Here is a 15,387-nt window from a genome sequence, read left to right as displayed (position 1 = left end):
CAAAAACGGTTACATACGTATTAACAAAACCAATATGGCACAATATGGCGTTTTTTTACAGATCAAAAGGTAAACGTTACCTATCGTATACTGTAAGTGACTAGTTTCCACGATTTTTTTAAAAGATTTTAAAATTATCGATATTTATTTCAAGTCAACAAACATTATCAGCATATTGAAAAAAACATACTTTAAGCAATTCGAAACCTACATTTAAAAATTTTAAGAGATAATAAGGATGAAACATTAAAAAATAAAATATTTACTCCTTCAAGTCTTTCTGTAATTTTTTCCTTGTTCTCTGCCCTAAGTACACAACGATCTGTTTTCGCTTAAAAAGATCAGAAAATTTCCGCGACTAGGCATCGCGAAAAACCCGGTAACACCGGCTAGTGTACCCTGTCAAAAAAATGCGACAGTTCTATATCTCCCGTTCTACTGGCCAATTGACGAAATTCAACTTGCGTTTTTCATGTCTAGAAAGCACGACATAGAATATGTATTAGATTTATATATAGCGTTGTTCTAATATAGGTATTTTGACACAAAATCTGACTTTTTCTGAAATGACATGCCAATTTTTTTACATACTGGGATTCTACGATTCGGATTATGCCTAGATATTAAATTTTGTAATTTTTGGTGAGAAATGTATGCAGAAATTTAAAAAATTATCATGGCACAGTTTTTTCAGTTTGCGCCAAGAATAATTCCGTTAGCGAACTTCTTTATTTATAGCAACTTACCCCCCTTTTTGTTTTTCATTTTACACCAGCGGAAAAAGATTCATCGTTCTATACTTTCAAATAATTTTAACAAAATCTATAAACCATATTTCGCGTTACTATCGCTCAAAAAATAGGTGCCAAATATCGAAACGGGGCAGTATATAAATTCACGTATATCTTAGAAAGGTTTTAATAAAGAAATCTAATTTTTTGCAGGTCTGCCTAGAAATGCATCTACTTTAAGATGATGTTAATTTTATAAGTTATAATATAAAAAAATTTTCGAAAAATTATAAAAAATATTTTAAAATACAAATTTTAAAAATAAATCATAAAAAATGGGCAAATTTTATTTGGAATGAACTTAAATTTCGAAATGTGAAAGGAAGAATCAATAAGAAAAAAGACAATTAAGAAAAGTTTAATAAAAAAGAGATATTAATAAATATATACCAAATTCAATTAACATTGAGAAGCTTAAACTTAGAGGCCTAATTTTTTAAAAACTACGCGTGCGATTTTCATAAAACTTGGCACTTTGGCATAATTTGAGTTCTTAAAAACGAAATATGAAAAAAAAAATGACATGTCATTTCAGAATATGTCCCATTTTGTGTCAAAATACCTATGTTAGAACAATACTATATATAAATATAATATATATCCTAAGTCGCGCTTTCGACACATGAAAAACGCAAGTTGAAAATCGTCAATCGGATCACTAGGAACGGTAGATTTAAACTGTCCACCCCCTTTTTACTCCAAAGGCGCTTTGTCCCTGAAGGACTATTGTTTTTGTTTTGCGATTTTACGTTGGTTCAATATAAATGTCCGTTTCCCTTTTCACACTGTTGCCACCCAATGTTAGAGTCCTGCATTATATTTGAAGAAATTAAATAATGGAACATCTGCATAAATGTACGTATATTATATTTCTTGCATTGTGATAAAACAACGGTACATAGAGCCATCGGATTTTGAATGATTGCGAATATTGGCATGTGGAAGCCCAAATTTAGAATTTGTTTTATTATCGAAACTCAAGGATTTCAAAGCGAGCCATGGCAATGTTATACAGAAAAATCATTTTTGCTTCCAGCGCGCGAGACTGTATCGGATATTCTAAAGGATAAGCTCAATTTAAAATTATTTTGTGATATTGCTCTTGAACTGAATTTTATGGTTTAAGTGCGAAGAACGTAATGTTTAATAAATAAAGATAACACACAAAATGTTAAAAAACGTCCCTTTGGTCGTAATTTAAAATCAGAAAACTTTCAGATTTTTTTTTCGCAATGTACTTAACGAATCTTTTCGTTGCTTTCTTCAGGAATATCAGGATTTGCTTATAAAATCCTGATGAAACTTTAGTACAATAAAAACAGTGCATATAAAAATGGTAACTTTGCTTCCCTGAAGGATTGTTAGAAGCACGGTTTGGCGCAATCTGAAAATTTAGCGACTTCTACTGAGGTGGTTTCGACAACACGCAAATACCCCAAAATAAAGCATTAACACAAATAACTAGAAAGTAACACTTTTAGGTACATAAACATCATACACTTTTGCAAATGAAATTTGCATATATAAACCTATCAAAGTGTGTAAACATAATCGATACACTTATTTACTTGGTACCTGCGTATTAGTTTGACCACCTCGGCGCAGCTGGTGAATTTTGCAGAAGAAAAATAATTATTACGACTTTATAAGGCATATTGTTTCAAACATACTTTACGTTTTAACTAGGTATTTATGCCAAAATTCAATGAATAAGTCTACATATAACAAGTTCGTTCCTTCTTTCTGGTAGAAATTTTTTAGCAGTCGCTTTAAGAGATCTAGAACAATTTTCTCTTTAGCAATTCCACGACAAAATACAATATTCTTGTTGAAATTCTATCCGTGTTTCTTCCACTGCAGCAAAATCCCACAAGCAGATTATTTTAAAACCCAGTTTTAAGAAAAAAAAAAAAAAAAAAAACTACGATTTGCGTAGAAAAGCTTTTGAAATTTAGAACACGAAAAAAGAACCCATTACAAAATAGGAACATTGCCTAAACTGAAGAATTGTCAGGCACGCGGTAATAGATTTTGAGAATTAGGGAGAACTTTACCAAGTTGGATGCGTGAATAACAAAGCATCATATGATTGTACATTTTACTGCACACACATAGGTTTTCCATATTAAATACCGCGTTTAAAAGATGATTCTTGAGCATTGAAATTGTTTGGCTCTAGCAGGTAGGGCAGGACATATATTTTTTCCTTGTACTCCAGAAAATAAATTCAAATTTGGAATAGGATTACACCTAGCGTACTTCTGCGTAAATTCCAACAGATTCTAACAAATGCAAATAAAATTTATATATAAAAATAACAAAATTAAAAGATAATAGGAGAAAATTTCGGTTAATCTTTAAATTATGGTAACTTGGCGATTTTTTGGCGAAAATTTGGCGACCAACACCGGCGCTTATGCTAGAACTTTAATGGAACAAAAGTGCTCAATCATGACGAAGATTAGGTACGAAATTGGGAGAAAGTGCAGAATCGCCCATTGCTTGCCGCGTTTTTAAGAATTGCACATACAACACCGTATCCATGTACACGTCGACCTATATTCACTTAAAAAAAAACATCCCAGAATTGCACAAAAATCGCATTGCGCACACTCTTCACTTTATCCATGTACACTGCTAAAGTCCTAGCTAGTAACCTTTATCGCCTTACCAAAATGTCGCCAAACTATCTGTTACCATATTCTAAAGATTAGCCCATGATTCTGATACCCAAAGCAGCACTAAAAAACAATTTATTAACAAAATTTCGAGAAGCTAAGAAAGTAAATCCAGTACATACCACACTAGGCAACTCGCAGCGTCGAGCACAAAATGTCTACGAAAAATGATGATAAACAGATATATATTTGTTGCCATCTTCAACAAAGATTCACGAAAATAAAACCAAAAACAAGAAAGCGTTCTAGAGTAGCTTGAAGTTTTTCCTGCTCTGAACACCGAAGGCAACGAAACCAGAAAGTCTATTACCAAGACGGGAGAAGAAACACATTGGCAAAGCTACTACGTTATGAAGAAACAAGAGCCAAGTTAATGAGCAACGACTCTGAATCTAGCACAGTGGCGAATTTTTTCGAGAAAATTCTGAAATTAAGCGAAACCGTTAGGAGTACCTAGTCGTAAAATCCAAGCTGGTACCAAAATAATTGAGACTCAAATGTTACCCGGCCAAAAAGAGTAAAGAAGTGAAGAAAGCCAGGAAAACAAGAAAAGTATGTATCCATTAAAAAAAGAAATACTTTTTGCAAGAAAGCAAAAGCAAAATAGATAAGACATAGAACTTCGTTCCAACGCCTAAGGATTCTGTCCGCTATGGAGGCTGTGTAGTTTTCTTGTCAATGAAGTAAATTTTCTTTTACAAACATTCTACTTTATTAAACACCGCCGCAGGCCCTTCAGAGATATTTTTAATGATACAAGGAAAGGTACTATTCGGTTTTGAAGGCCGTAAAAAACCGCCAAACTAGGCAACCCTAACGCAAGAAAGGAAGTAAATAACTATCCAAGATTGATGTTTTAATTTAGATGAAAAGTGAATTTCATATAATAATGTTTTATTATTATAATTTATATAAAAAACGTTAAACATGACTGAAAGGAAGCATAAGAGTAAACAACTATTTCAGATCGTTATTATAATTTATATAAAAATTGCTCAACATAACTGAATGGATGCCTGCATCGCTATTTCGCTACCGAGTTATCGCTAAAGCGTAATTTCATCTCGTTGGTTGTTCAAACATAATTTTCTATAATGAATGATGCCTTTTCTTTGAAAAAAATTCTCGGTAAAATGCAGAATCGCTCACTTATTTGTTTGCCGCTTTTTACAAGGGTAAAAACAATAGGATTTTTGTCAATTTTCTTTTACTTTTTAAGTGAAACAGTGCCATTTTTGTGTAATTCTGAGATTTTTTTTTTTTTTTTTTTTTTTTTTTTGAAGTGAAAATCGATCGATGTGTACAAAAATACCGAGTATGTGCAATTCTTAAAAACGCGTCAAGCAGTGGGTGACTCTTCACTTTACCCAAAATTCTATTGCATTCATGGGCAATTCCCAAATTGTTAAATCCATAGGATATCAAAAGAGGATTTAAAAATTAAACCAGTATTTCAATGGCGTCTTAAGAAATATAGAACTATATAAATTTACGCGATCTGAAATCAGCTCGTACGCTAGATTTGGCGCTCTGTTAAATGGGCGCGTTTGCTAGATTTGGCGCTTTTGCGCATACATTTTCGCTGCAATTTTTTTACGGCCCTCAAAACGGAATAGTACCCAAAGGCAAAATGTTAAGTTATGATTTTCGGAACTAAGACATAACTTAATATGTTGAATGCAAGAATAATTGGTGCTTTTCTATTCGCCGACGCAAATCTCGCCAAGCAGACTTTATTGGCGACAACATATATACACAAATAAAAAATGATAACGAATGTTAGTTCTAAGAATTTTTTTATTTTGAAGGCCTGAACATTTTTCAATATCGTTTAAAATATTGTAAAAAGCCAATAAATTTGTAAAAAGACGTTAATTTAAAAATTTACTATGCTTTCATGGTTCAACATCCTGATTCGCCGGTTCATATCACTTGACCCAAGAGATCTTATCTCACGCAAACTACGTTAAAAAAAAAAACTAAGTCTCTCAGTAATTATCTACATTAACTTTAAGTTAAATCTATTTGGAATATAAGTTTAAATGCAAGAATTATTTCAATTCGTACGAATAGCTTACTCACAAATTATGTAAAACAGCAGTGCTTTACTTCGCTAGTGCATTCTCATTAGAATGGATGAATTTAACCCTTGACGTTGCCTTTTCTATACTTTGGCCTTCGGGTGAGCGGTGTGATTGCATCCTAATTGACTTAATTACCGCGAACGGCCTTAGGGCATAAAATTGAACTATCTGGTAAAAATTCTATGTGATTGTATGCCAGTATTTAAAGAAATAATGAATCTGGTAAGAAATGGCTATGACATATTTTGAAAGTGAGGCGTAAAAGGTTACCAGCCAGGATATTCTGTTTGGCATCAATTGTACCAAGACTGGCGACTTTATCGTCTGCGCCGGCAAAACAGAAAAGTACCTAATAATTTTAAATTTTCGCAGCTATTTTTTATTGGAACGCAAACTCACAAAGTACTAAAAAACTGATGTGTACACCACATATACTTGTACGGAATATTTAATTATATGCATTTTTTCCAGTATTTCATTTAAACGTATTTCCTCGAATTTTATTACAGATCGATTTTTCATTCAATTAATTCAATTCTCACTTCGCAACAAGGCAAAAACAGATACAACCTTCAAATATCTTCATTATAAATTGAAAAACATTAAAAAAAAATATAAAACTTTTTTTTTTTTTTTTTTAAAAAAACAGTTTAAATTAGAGTTTCTACGCAAAAACAAGCAATTCGGCAAACGGGCAAGAAAGTCGATTTTTCGGTGCACAAAACTGAAAGTTTACTTTTGGTCTCACACGGCAAAAGATACTGAATGTGCAAAAATTGACTTAATTCAGTTTGAATTGAGACGTAGGCAATTTCCTGTAAAACTTGCCTTTGCTATGACCATCCATAAGTCTCAGGGCCAAACACTTAAGCGTGTTGTCATTTTTTGACCTGAGCCTGCATTTGGACACGGTCAACTTTATGTTGCCTGTTGAAGAGTTCGTGAAAGAACGGACGTAAAATTAAAAATAATGGATGGTCCTCTGCAAGGCAAGCTTAAAAATGATGTAAAGATCTACACAAGAAATGTTGTGTACAAAGCGATCTTTGACATGTGAAATGAAATTTTATTATTTAAATCATCTTTATTGATTGAGCTAGCGGTGGCTCTTAAGAAATGTACCGCCAGTGGTTTCCTTCATTGTACGCTACTTTAAGCAATTAAGCAAATAGAAGGGGGAAACCCCAAGGGTAATTCAGTTCGAAGAAACCTTTGCACAAATCATTTTAATTACAATTTATAATATCTAAAACAGCGGTCCTTTCGTATGATCGCCGGGCTTTCTACTCTGTTATAACGCAAAACTTAAGCAAAGTAGAAAAAAATTTCAAAATTGATTCGTATTACTATTGGAAATATATTTTATCACCTATTTTCAAAGCAGAAATTCCCTCTCTTTATCCAAACAACCTTCACTGTGTTAAGTTCTATCGGGATAAGGCTCCGAGCCATACCTCTGAATCTACCGTTTTATTTTTTGAAAAACTGAGAAATGAAACCGGAATTGAAGATATTCTCTGTAAATGCATACAAGTACACTGATGTGTCCCCTATGGATTACTGTGCATTCTGACTTTTGAAACAAGCTCTTTATAAGCGGCATCCTAAAGCATAGGATGGACTCTGGAAGATTACGAAGGAGGGAGTGGAATAAAATCAACTTCGATGTTTTAAGAAAAGAACTTTTAAATCAAGATATAATATGATACGTCAACAAAAGGGATATAGGACTGAATATATTAAAAAATAAAATTCTAAGGTTTGTTTACATATAAATCTTTGCAAAGTCGTTACAAAAAATGTTTGAACAGTAAATTAATTAGTTTCATTTGCAAATTTTTGATTGCTTTCTTTACGTTCGTTTTAAAAGGCAATGAAAATAATGTAAAATCGACCTTCAATAACTTAAATAACTAAAATCTTGAAATTTTTGCAATACCACATTTTCAACAAATACCTAACTGAAATGCATTGCCCCAGGCCGAATAAAATTGCTTTAGGATCAGCCAATCTTAGACTACGGCCGTACATACAGACAAAATAAGTATTCTCTTAACAAAAGGATTAGGCATGAATAATACATTTTCGTAATACATCTTTTCTAGACGTTTGCTCTTTGAACATATAAGCTCTTTCGAAAGATAAGTATATCTTTCAAGATATCCAAATCTTCAATATTCAAATATTTTAAAGATAAATCTTATAGTCGGGCCAATATTATCATAAATTTTAGCTTTTAAAACGTAGCAACGTAAATGTCACATCAGTGTGTTAAAATAATAACTAATCATTTACAATAAACTTACTACTGAAATCTAAAAATTATTTTTAGGTAATGCAAAATGTTAAAACAGGGAATAATGTAAAAGAATATAAATTAAGGAAACGAACACACGTAATTAATAATTTTGATTAAATTAAAGTACAATGCTACCACGGTATACGTCATTCATCTGTTCCAAATCTTTGGAGGCATACTCATCGAACTTTCCTAGTAGGAAATAAAGAGAAAATAATTAGTTCTTTCTTATAAAAGAATCCTTTGACACAAAAACCGCACTTTTTCTAAAATGACATCCAATTTTTTTTCCATATTTCGATTCTACGACTCAGTAAACATCGCACAAGTAGTTTTTCTAAAAATTAGCTCTGCAAATGTTTTAGCTCCTTCAATGTTAATTGAATTTGATATATATTTATCAATATCTCTTTAGTTATTAAACTTACTTGATCCCTTCTTCTAGAATTCGAAATTCTGGCTTAATCCAAATATAATTCGCTCATTTTTTATGATTTATTTTGTATTTTTAAATATGTTTTACAAATTTTTCGAAAAAACTTTTCTGTTATAACCTATAAAATTTTTAACATCCTCTTAAAGTAGATGTATTTCTAGGCACAACTGCAAAAAATTAGAGTTTTTACTCAAAATTTTCTAAGATCTATACGTGAATTTACATTTTGGCACGTTTTGAAATTTGGCGTATTTAATATAAGCTATAATAACGAATGTGGTTTACCTACTTTGTTAAAATTATATGAAAGAATGAACGATGGAGCTTTTTTTTTATCTCATGCATCAATAAAAAATCAGGAAAGCAAGTAGGTTACTATAAATTAAGAATTCTGCGAACTGAATTATTCTTGGCGCAAATTGAAAAAAATCCTCCAAGATAAATTTTTAAATTTCTCCGTATATTTCTCACCAAAAATTACAAAATTTAATATCTAGGCATAATTTGAATCGAAATATGGAAAAATAATTGCCATGTCATTTCAGAAAAAGTTCTTTTTTTGTCTAAAAATATCTGTGCTAGAATGATGCTATATATGAATCTAATACATATCCTAAGTCGCGCTTTCGAGACATGAAGAATGCAGTTTGAATTTCTTTGCCCAGTAAAACGGCAGATGCAGAAATGTTCCCCCTCTTTTTTTCGCAGTGTACATAAATGAAGCACTGCAAATAATACTATAAAGTTTTTGTGTTACCCAGATCAAAAAGAATTTTTAAACATGCTCTAATGTCTGTTCTTACTTTGTCAGTCGATTTCACCCCCTTCGCACCTAGCTGATTTAATAGCGTGTTTGCTTTTCCCAGTCGTTGACATCATCGTACTCGGCACACCGCATGTAATAACCAAGTCTCCGATAACCATATCATCTTCATACTTTTCAATAATTTCTTTTTCCACCTCCGTAGTGATCCTAACAATCTTCTTCGTTGCTTGACTCTTCTGACTAACTTTCTTAAAATTCATCCTTAATGAATTTACAAAACGCTTACGGGAAGAAACACAACATCACTCGCAAATTCAGAGTTATAAGCGCGAGTTGTTTATTAAATAGTCACAACAGACTTACTGCTCATGGGCAGTACTAGCATTCTCTCGAAGGAAAATAAGAGTACTGCGAGTAATCTTAACTCATCGAACTTGAGTCGTATTCTAAGTAAATTTCGTATAGCAAACAAAAATCTTCGTTTCCGAGGAGAAAGTATACTAAGTTACACGTATTTCAAAGCGGTCATGTACAGAGGTTCTAAATAAAATTATTAGTAAAATATAATAACAACAGAAACTTAAATTTTAAATTAAATTCACTGGTAAGTATGTTTACAGAAGCGTAAAAGTTGTATTTTATATCACTAAAATGAAACAAGGTTGAAAATATAAACTAAAAATGTTCAACGGATGGGAATTTAATAATATATTTCCAGTAAAATAAAATATTGAGGCAGAGCAATATTAAAATACATAGCAGATTACTAATATTAGAAATTGTAACAAACTGGAAAAGTAGCGCACTCAAAAAATGTGAATGAAATATATCCATTTAGCGTTATTTCCAAAACAGGTAATAAATACAAATAAAAACTAAATAAAGGAAATAAAAAAGATTAAAACAATACCAAAAATAAGATATAAATTTTCATAATTCTTAATTTTTGAAAATAAAGGGGGGGGGAAAGGACTTTCCAATAAACTTATAAGAATATAAGTCAAAAAAATTTAAATAAAAAAGCACATTCTTATAAAGTATTTAATTTTTCTTTAGAAATATAAAATAATAATTACTTTGCTGATGAGTAGACGTATACGAATCCTTGCCAAGAACCTCATCCCGGACGAGAACTTTTTGCAAAGGAAACAAATTTTGGAAAAAAACACGTGTCTCCGATTACAAACAAAGAATCTTCTCGAACTTTAAAATTTAAGAAAACAAAATTAAGAAAACAGATAGCATGCCTAACAAAAGTCTCGTTCGGGGGGAACGAACGCTGTTACTCCGTCTGACCTGTCAGGGGGAGGATTGTCGAAAAATCGGATGTCTTCTAAAGGGCCGTGGAGGCCCGATTGTAGTGGGAGAGCTTGTGTATCCGGACTTCGCAGAAAGAACCGTTCGATGCCTTTCTGCACGCATGCGCAATGGAGCATCGGTGTGTGTGGGGGGGAGGAAGTGTCCTCTTCGGTTCACTTGAGTTCTTTTTTGGAGATGTTGGTTGACAGTTTCTGACACTGGATGAAACAAATTCATTTTTAGCATTATAATAAAAAACAAAATTACAAATATTTAACACGAGTACCTTCACAAAGGCAGACGAACTTCAGCGAAGTAATTATCTACGACAGCAAGCATGAATTTATTATAGATGCAAAGGTTTTGTAATATTAGATCATAAATTTGGTTTTGTTTTGGTTATTTTTGCAGCTTATTTGAAAACAAGATGCCAAATTGCAAAACGCTCCAATATGTAAATTCATGTATATCTTAGAAAATTTTGAATAAAAAACTCTAATTTTTTGGCAGGTGCGCCTAGAAATACATCTACGATGTTAAAAATTTTCTAGGTTATAATATAAAAGGTTTTTCGAAAAATTAATAAAAAATACTTAAAAATACAAATTTTAAAAATAAATTATAAAAAATGAGTGACTTATATTCTGATTAAGCCTAAATTTCAAATTCTGGAAGAAGGAATGAAATAACTTTAAAAAAAGAGAAACTAATAACTATATATCAAATTAAATTAACAATGAGGAGCTAAAATTTCGAGGGTTAATTTTTTAAAAACTACTCGTGCGATTTTTAGAAAACGTGGCAGTTTGGCATCATTTGAGCCGTAGAATCGAAATATGGAAAAATACTGGCATGTCATTTCATAAAAAGTCCCATTTTGTGTCAAAATAACCTATATTAAACAATGCTATGTATAAAACTAATATATATCCTAAGTGGCGCCTTGGAGACATGAAAAACGCAATTTGAATTTCGTCAACCGGCCCAGTAGAATGGGGAATATAGAACTGCCTCCTTTTTTTGTACGCAGTGTACAAGTTTTCTAAATAAAGCAATTAGTAAAATATAATAACTCCAAAAACAGAAATTTTAAATTCAATTCACTGGTAAGTATGTTTACAGAAGCGTTGTCCAATGCTTCAGATGCTAGTAAAGCAAGGAATCTTGAGTTGTTATCAGTCTCAGAACATTGAAAGAAATCTAGAAGTTTTAAGCAAATTTTTCACTGATTCTCTCTCTTAAAATTTCTAATAATTTTTGAATAAATTATTTCTTTCTTATAATAATATCTTTTCTTATATATGCAACTTTATCTTTAGCTCAATTTTTGCTTACCAAGATAAAACAAGAAAGAAACTAAAGGAAGATTTCTATTGTAATCCAAGGTAGTAATGTTCTACAGTTATAAATTACAGCGTTAATATTATTGGTTATATTTATTATTATTACTTGCGAAAGTACCCCATGCCAGTTAAGTTAGATTGAGAGTAGTGTAACTAACAACACAGACAACGGTACCGCTGTAATCCTTCTCTAATAACGATGCAAAAATAAGATTCATAGTCATACATTTTTCAGTCTGATGCGATACGGAACTCACATAAAGAATTTCCATAGAAAAATAAACTCATTCTCTCTCGTTATATCGGCAACAATGACACGCAGTTTTGAATAATTTTCCTCTTTCTAATCAATTGGTCGTAAAAGCTAAAGTTCCAACCAATGTTTTACCTATATTCAAGTTTAGTCGATTCAATGTGGCAAAAATTTGATCATAATTGATCAGAAATCAATAACGCATACAAACAAACATGCAGACATATATTCTTTATATAGAGAGATTTTGTAAAAATGACAGATTTTTTGATTAACAAACTGTACGATTTGAAAACGAGCAGTAGCAACGCTTTTCGGAATAAAGCACTTTTATTTCCAACGCGCGAGAGTGTTGCCACTCGTTAAAATGGGTGCGAAAAGGAGTGTTTTTGGAGGTTTTAATTAATATCTCGGCTGAGGAAAGTCATGGCTTCCCACGAATTTTCGGAATCTGGAATAATGTATTTAATGCTATTTTTATTTCACTGTAAAACTTCGAAATGTTTTATTAACAAACTCTACTATTTGCTAGCGAGCAGAGGCAACGCTTCTCGAAATAAAGCAGATTTTTATCTCCAGCATGCGAGACTGTTGTTGCCACTCGGAAAAATGAGTGCGAAATTTAGTGTTTTTCAGAGTTTTTAATTAATATCTCTGAATTTAGTGGTTTTTTTTTTTTTTTTTTTTTTTTTTTTTTTTTTTTTTCTTTTGGATAAAAATGGAGGCTGTCGTTTCCCATGACCCAGAAAAGAACTGTAGAAAGTTTGGTGAATAGCTTTAGTAATGCCCGAGTTAATACCGAACAAACACACAGACTTTCTTCTTTATTTAGTACATAGACTAGATAGACACGTGAAATCACATCAACAAGATTAATTAGAATCTTTATATATATATATATATATATATATTTCTTTCTTATTATGTTAAGCGGCTTGTAAATAAAATTTTAAAAAATCACAATTTGAAAGTAAAATTTGAATTAAATTCTACATCTGAAAATAGCTTTGAAAATTTCCGCATTCTTTTTTCTACTTTTAAAAAGTACTGTTGGCATTGTGGAGTCGGCGATTCAGAAATCAATGTTGCGAGGAGAGAACAGTTACAAACAGTGGACACTTATGGGAACGCAGATAGTAATCTGTGGCAAATTGCTTTCAGTCCTCCAAATTATACTTCCCAGCTCCCCCTCCCCGTCCATCCTTTAAACACAGTCAAGACGTGCTGAAAGGTGAGAGATGAGCACAAAGGAGTGACCATTACAGTGACCACTCATGCGCGCTTTCCAAATGTGCCGGGTCGGTTACTTACAGAGATAGCGTGCTTAGCAGACAAAAGGATGTTCCGATTTGATTGACACAACGGTTAAAACAGAAGAAGAGGCGGAAGAATTGGCCTAATTTTGAAAAGCACTGGGGTAAGCACAACAAGTAAGCAAATTTTCCAGCTTTTACGTAGGAGTTCAAAGAGCGTAGCTATGGAATTATTTAACAAAGATCTGCATTGTTTACGGATGCGAGAAGTATACAATTTAGATATACAAAATAAATCAACTATATTATATTTCTGTTGCTCATGTTCACTTGTCTGACGTAGTCAGCCCAAGCCCAGGAAATTTCTCGTGACAAGAAGCGCTAAATTACGCCTGCCGTTGGCAACAGCCTTGAGCACCCTTCAGGTGACTGCGATTTAGCTTAATTCCGCCCCCCATTTCGATGGACAGCACCCCGGGGATGACGGGTCCGAGGTTCTCCCACCCCTCTCTCCTTCCACCAAGCCACACGAGAGGACTTTCGGCTCGCCGCATATTTAGAGTCGTCGTGTAGTGTCGTCATGCTGCACCGACACTACACGTTTACAAACATCTATGCCTTCTCCGGGATGCGAACCAGGGCCCTTCGGCACGGCAACCAGCGACGTTAACCACTATACCGGATTTGCGGCACATTATACTCCTAGTTTAAACTACCCGGGGGAAAAAGAATTACGAATAAAGGAAATATGCAGGTCAAATATCACAAAGTTTATTCTTAATGATATCAACGTTACTGTACTTAATGACGGGGACTTTTTAATACAAAAAAATAAGATGGAAATTTATGGGTGCGCGTTATATGCCTGCCACATACGAATACTGTGTTATTAAATAATAAAAACTATTTATGTATGCATGTTTTCATGATCTTCGCGCAGCGAATAAACAGCGACACCTTGATCAACCACATTTTGAACACATGTAGTCATCCACCCACAACTCAGTACCTCGAAGCCGGAATTTTGAATTTCGAATTTGTTTCTCATTTATTTCATCTTTGGTGCGAATTTAAGGATTTTTTTTTTTCAATAAATTCAGCGATTTGGAAGCGAGCAACTGCAAACGGACGCTTTGGGAAATAAAACATTCTTATCTCCGACACGCGATAATGTTGCTTTTCACAAAATGTTAAGATATTAATCTTGAAATTTTAGTCAACAAACTTACTACCAGAAATAAAATATTTTCATCTTCCACGCGTCAGCCTTTGGCCATTCAGTTAAGCGTAAGGTATTTATAATAACTTTCGAATTTAATCTATCTGATACTCAATAAAAAAAAAAAAAAAAAAAAAAAAAAAAGCGATTTCTTAAGAATAATTTTTCTACTTTTTAATCTGATTGATGTAAATAAAAATATATTTAAATCATGAGATATCTAATTAGAAATAATAAATATTTTAAAGAATAACATTAGCTGCTCTCATTAAAATTATTATATATTTTTCTTTTTTTCTAACTATTTTAGGAAATTGGACCGGCTATTTTAAAAGCAATTTAACATTCTTTTTTAAGAAAACGTTGTTTAAAACGAAGTCAAATAATCTGATGTGTACACCACATGACATCCTTGTACAGAATATTAAATTAGACGCATCTTTTCCTGCATTACATTTGAACTTATTTCTTCGAACTTCATTAGAGATATATTTCACATTCAATTAATTCAGTTCTCACTTCGCGACAAGGCAAAAATACATAAAAACAAAGAATATCTAAATTAAAAATTTAAAGCCATAGCAAAACATCAAACACTTAAAAAAGTTAAAACAATGAAAAACATTTTTTTACAATTAAAATTACAATTTCTATGCAAATACAAGCAATTCGGCCAGCGGGCAATAGAGTAGGTTTTTCGGTGCACAAAACTGAAAGTTTACTTTTGGTCTCACTCGGCAAAAAGACACTGAAATCGAAGAAACTAACTTAATTTATTGTGGACGCTATGCTGAGTCAATATACGGATAATTTATAACTTAAATGATAATTCCAGTATGCATTGCGCATGATTTAATTGGCAATAATAAACGAAGGCGTTACTTTGTTGTTGCGAAGCTTAGTTTGTCTAGTTTGGCGACAAATCCACTGTTCTGTTAAGTTACAAATGTAAACAAATATGGCTGC

The 15,387-nt window shown here is 32.4% G+C and overlaps 1 protein-coding gene across 8 annotated transcripts in view; it reads right to left on the bottom strand.

Moving 5' to 3' along the window:
* LOC118193858 (disks large homolog 1-like) overlaps nucleotides 1–15,387 on the bottom strand; it is an 816,267-nt gene that overhangs the window by 394,244 nt on the left and 406,636 nt on the right. The window contains exon 1 of one of the 8 annotated variants that reach the window (XM_085825979.1): nucleotides 10,131–10,376. The exons of the other annotated variants lie outside the window; for them this stretch is intronic. Within the exon in view, the coding sequence (XP_085682105.1) occupies nucleotides 10,131–10,175 (45 nt within the window). The 5' untranslated portion in view covers nucleotides 10,176–10,376. Of the gene's footprint in view, nucleotides 1–10,130; nucleotides 10,377–15,387 lie in introns of those variants that run through there. 8 annotated transcript variants of the gene reach the window in all.

Source organism: Stegodyphus dumicola, chromosome 10, assembly GCF_044657685.1.
Source record: "Stegodyphus dumicola isolate Sdum_Otavi_A_Nest chromosome 10, ASM4465768v1".
In the NCBI taxonomy this organism is placed as follows: Eukaryota; Metazoa; Arthropoda; class Arachnida; order Araneae; family Eresidae; genus Stegodyphus; species Stegodyphus dumicola.
The sequence above is the reverse complement of the archived record's forward strand: the minus strand, read 5'-3'. Positions and strand labels throughout refer to the sequence as shown.